Source organism: Myotis davidii, unplaced genomic scaffold (genome assembly GCF_000327345.1).
Source record: "Myotis davidii unplaced genomic scaffold, ASM32734v1 scaffold417, whole genome shotgun sequence".
Classification (NCBI taxonomy): domain Eukaryota; kingdom Metazoa; phylum Chordata; class Mammalia; order Chiroptera; family Vespertilionidae; genus Myotis; species Myotis davidii.
The window spans coordinates 848,403-855,428 of record NW_006288435.1 but is presented as its reverse complement, the minus strand read 5'-3'; the positions used below and the strand labels follow the sequence as shown (position 1 = coordinate 855,428).

Below are 7,026 nucleotides of genomic sequence, written 5' to 3'. Positions count from 1 at the left end.
TAGACTGTGTTACCTAAAGGCAGTGAACTGTAAATTAAATATACATATTACATTTATAAGTATATGAATACTTTTTTGATTTTCATCTATTTCAGTGTCAGTTCAATTAATTCATGAGCAAATATGTGAACTGTGCAATCAAAACGTGAGCCTAAGGCTAGACCTATGCAGAATAGTCACCCAATGGCACAGATTGGAGTGCTGAGTGCATGTTTTAAGAAGCCAATGAATTGGACAATCTGCTTCAGACAATAATTACTTTAAAGACCCGTTAGCAAACATCAGCAGAATTGGTTTGTAATTCAGCATGTCTCTTACTCTGAACATGGCCCCGAAAGGTTTTTGCACATGTCAGAATATCTACAAACAGAATTTGTCTCAGGGCGACTCTCCGAGATTAACATTTCCCTTACTGTCTCTGACCAGAATAATCCCTTTTATTGAACTACACACCTTAGTTTTCCTATCATGAACTGAAGATTAAAATCCAGTATTTTCTATTTGTTGCTTTCTTGTTTTGATCTCTAAATGAAACACCTTGAAAGACTATTTAAATAAACTAAGAAAATAGAAGGTTACAAATATAGCTCTTAGGGGTTATAGGAGTCAGTTAATTAAGGTTTATTGCAAAGATTTCTAATTATGAGAGTCACAGTCTTAAATCTAAAATCTTATTTATCCAACTAGAATCAGAATAATCAAGGAATGTTTCACACAACTACAGCTAAGTGGTTCTAAGTGATTTGGCAAACATTTTTTTTACATTTGTTTTATTGTAAACAGATAATAAACAATTAAGTCAAGGTTGTTTAATGTAGTTTCCTTAATATTTCTTAAATATGAGAAATGATTACATGGATGAAGAGGCAATTCAGGGTAAACTTCCTCTTTATCCTCATCCTTCGCACCGCATATATTGAGCAGTGAAAGCATAATTTACACAACTGTCTACATATTTTGGTATACAATATTTTATTTCCTTACTCATATGAGGGTCATCTCATGAACAATATTATTATGATGCTGATTTTCTTTTCCTTACTTGTGGCCCTGATAATATACCAGGATTTTCTAATAAATGCTGACTCTCTAATTTGTCTTGGCTAATTTGCAGACACCCATTAATTTCTCCAAAGTTTGATTTAAATCTCCAGTTCCTTCCTCAAATCCTTCTGTACCTCTGCAATAGACGAACTACTTACATGCTCTTGATACATTAGTTGTCAATGCTTCATCCCTCAACTGCTCAACCTTTCCTTGGTTCCTTCTACTTAAAATTCTTTCCCTTCTTCCAGCTTCATTTTGCCTAGTCACCTTCTAATCATCTCTTAGCACAGAACTTAATTTAAATGTTGTTTCCTCAGAAAGAGCAGCCCTTAACCTCTGGACCTGGAGAATATGTACTGTTCAAATATCCTTAGCTTCTCTCCTTCGTAGGAATAACCACATAATTGTGCTATTTACATAATTGTCAAGTTACTTATGTATTATCTGCCTCCCCACCAGAGGGTAAGGTTTATAAGAGCTCACTCACCATTGTTCATCTGTTGAACAAATTACAGGTGTATGAATAGCACATATTGCTTTTTAGTATAAAAACAATAATATGTAACCTATAGATAATGAAACAAATCATTTACTGTGGTCCCTCCAGTCTAATAAAATTGTAATGTGTTATCAAATAACTTTGAAAAAATGCCTCTCAGGCACTTCAAAGAGAATTTCCAAAGATAACCAAGTGAAATAATCAGAAAAACCTTCCTGTATCTGTAGCTATAAAAGTATTCTCTTCAAGGCTGGTATACTATGACAACAGCTGAAGTTTGGTTCTTGAACATTCCAGTTTCTATAAGCTCCTCTTTTACCCAACTAGGATCTGGCCTCTTTTGATATAAAAAGAACAACTGATACATCCACAGATGAATTGTTTCATAATGTTATCATTGCCTGGAGCCATTTGCATTTTTTCAAGATGTGAGTCTTTAATGTCAGAACTTCAGACACAAAGAGATAGGGGTTTCTTGGTGTTGCTAAAAAATTTGAATTGTTTCATAATGTTATCATTGCCTGGAGCATTTGCATTTTTTCAAGATGTGAGTCTCTAATGTCAGAACTTCAGACACAAAAAGATAGGGGCTTCTTGGTGTCGCTAAAAAATGATGACATGGAGATTGTCACTCATGCATGTAAGGCTGGTCATAATATTTAATTATGCGTGGCAATATTTTAGTTCAGTTTTGGACTTTTATACATTTTCCAAATAAAATTTAAAAATATGTTGATCCTTTTTATTACTAATAATACCTTAAAATAGCCAAATTACATTAGGAATAATCGCTCCTTAATATTCTTCAAGATAAATTTACTAGGGAAGGTTGCTTAACAATATTATCCTTTTAAAATATATAGTCTCAACATATAGATATTATAACTTATTCCATGCTTAATATACCTTCTGTTCTTACAGCAATATACTCTTAATGAATTCCCTAATTTTTGAAGTGATAATTTATATTCTATCTTTTGCTAAGTGGAAAAGTACATTAAACTTTCTTCTAATCCCAGAATGAAAGGCTGCTATTTGTATGTATAAAATTATGATGCATATTAACATACATATTTTATTTGTAGATATATTGTTTTTATACTAACACAATTATTTATACACTCTAGTTAAGAATAGTTATGCTGGGATATATTTTTTTAATTAGGTAGCAGCAAAGGAGCCTTAGAAATAATCTGCTAAAGCAGAGCAAAACAGAAGACCCTAATCTGTTTTATCCTGAAGGTACATTTGACAAGATTTTGTTGATATTATGGGAAAGAAGAAATAAGAATTCCATTTTGAACAACTGTAAAGCAACTTCTATGATGTAGAGCTATTTGTTAAATAAAGGGGAAAATTGCATAGTAAAGACAAAGATGGTGATTGTGTGATACTATCTGTCTTTGCTTTATTCGATGCATTTCTGAAGACATCAGCAATGTGAATTTATAGATAATATTTTGAATAAAATAGTCAATCATTTCAAATATGTTTTAGTAGAATATTAAAATTTCTTCCTGCACATTTTATAGGTTTAGCAATGTTTTTTTAAACCCCTTCCCCCAATAATTATAGATTTACATCTCTCTACTAATCACTAGTCCCCGGGCACTAATAAATTCTCCAATTGTGTTATTTTAAGAATGCAATACAAGTGAATCCTACAGTATGCCAACTTTTGAGATTGGCTTTTATACTCACCACTGTGCCCTTAAAGTTAATCCAAGAGCTTCTTGTATCAATAGTCTTTTAATTGCTTAGTTGTATTCCAACACTTTCAATATACTTTTATTTAAAATATCAATATATGTTGCTTTAAGTGCATGTTATGGTCTCAACTGCATCCTCCCAAAATTCATGTTTCAGTCCTAACCTTGGTACCTCAGAATGTCACCATATTTGGAGACAGGGTTTTTAAAGAGGTAATGAAGGTAAAATAAAATCACATTGTAGGCTTTTATCCAATACGACAATAACCTTATAAGAAGAAGAGATTAGGATACAGACACACACAGAGTAAAGACCATGTGAAGACACAGGGAGAAAATGGCTATCCACAAGCCAAGGAGACAGGCTTCAGAATGAGTTCAACCTTGCTGACACCTTGATCTCAGACTTCTAGTTTCCAGAACTGTGAGAAAATAAATTTCTGTTGTTCGAGCCCCTAGTCTATGGCATCTGTTATAACAGACCTAGAAGAATAAATACAGTGTATGAACACAGTTTTATCTTTATAAATTTGTTTCATATGTATATTCATATGCAACAATGCTTTCTTCCATAAGAGAATCATTTGTGTATCCACATAATTTATGAATGCTCCTCAAAGGGAATTTTTAAAATCTCTGAAGCTTTTCCTTTATTACTCTGCAATATATTATTATTATGGAAGAATTAAAGAGAATAGACACTTATATAAAAATTATAGGAGTATTTGCACCTAACTTCATTGCGGTAAAAATCTATAGCGTTATAAAGAGAACATTTAACTGAAAGCAACTGGATTTTTTAAAAAATATATAGTTTAGCTACTTTTTACAAACTGCACCTAAATAGCAGCATTTGGACATATTCTGGATTGTTTCCTATTTATTTTAGAGTAGATCATGGTTAAGTATGTTGACTAAAATCTTTTCACTATATAGGTATAATTATAATTAACATAAATTCTTACTATTTGCTTTATTTGATATGGAAAAGGGATAGCAGCATAACTGGGGCAACAAAATTTCTATTCATTTAATATTTTTTTATGTCTAACATTCATTAGTGATATCAACTGACACATTAAGATATATTGGATTATATAGGATTATATAAAAAAACATAAATATAAACAACAGAGAGAAGCACTGTATCCAATTAACATACTACTAAGAAGAAACATCAAAAATATCTTTCTGCACCTTAGGAAACAACAAGAAACAACAACCAGAAAATCGCCTCTGTAATGTATAGAGAATACAATTGCACTTTAGTAAATATAGGTCCACCAAGAATGTTATGCACCAGAAGGGAATTATGGGTCTGTTTTGAGAGAAGAGCAGTGGCACTTACCGTCTTGATCTGTGGTCACTGTAATGGCTGTGAATGGCTTGGGAGAAAAACTCAACTCAGAAACTCCATTCATGGCTTCTATTTCAAAGGTATAATTCACGTGAGACACAAAGTCAAGAACTATCACGGAATTGTTGATCAGGCCAGTATGTCTTGGGATGAAGCGGAGTCCTCCACCACAGTCCTCACACTGGCTGGTGTCTAAGCCACATTTCTTACAGATTACACTGTATGTGAGATCTTTTCTCCCTCCTGTGTCACTTGGTGGGCTCCATTCCAAAATAAGGGCTGTTTCATTGATGTTAAAAACCACATTCCTAGGAGCTGAAGGTGGCCCTAGAGAAAAGCAATTAAAAACAAATGTACATGTATAGGACAGTGAATTAATAGTGCTAACTTGAAAACTTCATCAATAAACACTTATTGGTCTTTTATATTAGTTTGAGCTCTTTCTTCTGATGGGAACCATAAAGAACCTATGGTTAATAACATCTGATTAAGTCCAGTAAGAAAGGAGTCTTTAGGAGTGAAGATAGTCTAGAACAGCCGTGGGCAAACTACGGCCCACGAGCCGGATCTGGCCCGTTTGAAATGAATAAAACTAAAAAAAAAAAAAAAAAAAAAAGACGGTACCCTTTTATGTAATGATGTTTACTTTGAATTTATATTAGTTCACACAAACACTCCATCCATGCTTTTGTTCCGGCCCTCCGGTCCAGTTTAAGAACCCATTGTGGCCCTCGAGTCAAAAAGTTTGCCCACCCCTGGTAGAATCTAATATGGCAATTCTATTTTTCTAAATTTGGGGATTGAAAATATATAATAATCAAACATTTTAAATTATGTGAAGGTTTTGATTACATCTTAATAATTACTTCACCATTTTCAAATAATTAAAAAGGAATATTATCATAAGTATAAGTTATAACAATACATGTATATTCATGTACTCAGCCCTTCAGTCTTCATACTATGCTTGATATGTAGATAAAACTACCATTCATTACCTTTGACAATCCCTAAGTATCTGTTTCTCACAGGTTGAAAATAAATGAGCATAAATTTAGGGTGAAAAGAAAGTTTGGAAGAAGAGGAAGAGAAAGAGAAACTGGAGACAGGAGAAAGGTTTCTATTAGAACCTTGTCAATTTCATGGGATAAAAGCATTATTTGGAAAAGAAAAAGGACATAAGAAATGGTGACTAGATTTTTATTGAGACTAACTTTATTAAGCACAAGTGTCTTCTGAAAAGCTGATAAAAAGACCTACAAAATCTCTTATTTGTCATCAAGACTCTGCATAAACCAAGTTGGTCCCAAGGAATAGGTGAGCATGTTCCCTCAGTGTTCCTTCTTAGTATTTTTCCATACTTAAATCCTTTAACTCTTCCAGCCTTTTCTTAAAGTTTTATCAATAATCTTTTACACTCATCTGAGTCTTTCAAACCTCAGTATAATATTATTTATTGAAAAATACTAACTGAAGTTCTACTAGGTGTCAAACATGCCATATGTGTTATATGTGAAATACCAAAGAATCCTTTTTTGTGAGATAATGCTTATAATATACTAGAGGCCTGGTGCACAAAATTTGTGCACGGGAGGAGGGTCCCCTCAGCCCAGCCTGCACGCTCTCCACTCCGGGACCCTTTGGGGGATGAACACAGTTTTATCTTTATAAATTTAAAGATAAAGTCACTGGGTGACTGTGTATTGGGTTTGAGATATAAGAAGTGTTATATATTTTCTTATTTATTTATTTATTTTGGTTAATCCTCACCTGAAAATATCCTGGGGATCGGGCCTAAACCAGCAGTTGGACATCCCTCTCACAATCTTGGACTTCTGGCTCCTAATCGCTCACCTGCCTGCCTGCCTTTAATTGGCATATTACCTCTTTATTATATAGAATATGGGGGGTCCCACACCTGGCCTTGCCGTGTGCCTGCCTCCAGAGTTCCCCAGTCCCCTCAGCCCCCCAGCCATCCAGGGCCGGCCCTAGGCACAGGCAAGCCTTGGATGTTGGCTGCCCAGCCACCCAGGGCCGCCCGAGGCTCAGGTAACCAGGGCCGGCCGAGGTTTGCACTGCCGGAAGTGGCAGCAGCAGAGGTGTGATGGGGGGGCGTCGCCTTCTCCTGATCACTGGGTTGCCTCCCACCCCTGAGGGCTGCCAGACCGTGAGAGGGGGCAGGCCGGGCTGAGGGACCCCCCGCTCCAGTGCATGAATTTTCCTAGTAATAAAATAATTCTTGACTTTTCCTGTCTGACTTATCTTACTTAGCATGATATTCTCAAGATCCATCCATGTTGCAAATGGAAGTATTTCACCTTTTCTTATGGCTGAGTAGTTTCCCATTTTATATATGTACCACATCTTCTTTATCCAATCACCTTTGAAGAATACTTTGGTTCCTTCCATGTCTT

The 7,026-nt window shown here is 34.9% G+C and overlaps 1 protein-coding gene across 1 annotated transcript in view; it reads right to left on the bottom strand.

Moving 5' to 3' along the window:
- Positions 1–3,708: 3,708 nt before the first annotated feature.
- The window catches only part of LOC102773520 (ephrin type-A receptor 6), a 433,174-nt gene continuing 429,856 nt past the window's right edge, over positions 3,709–7,026 (bottom strand). The window contains exons 5-6 of the mRNA XM_006760304.2: positions 4,604–4,939; positions 3,709–3,738 (exon numbers count right to left, since the gene is read on the bottom strand). Of these exons, the coding sequence (XP_006760367.1) occupies positions 3,728–3,738; positions 4,604–4,939 (347 nt within the window). The 3' untranslated portion in view covers positions 3,709–3,727. The remainder of the gene's footprint in view (positions 3,739–4,603; positions 4,940–7,026) is intronic.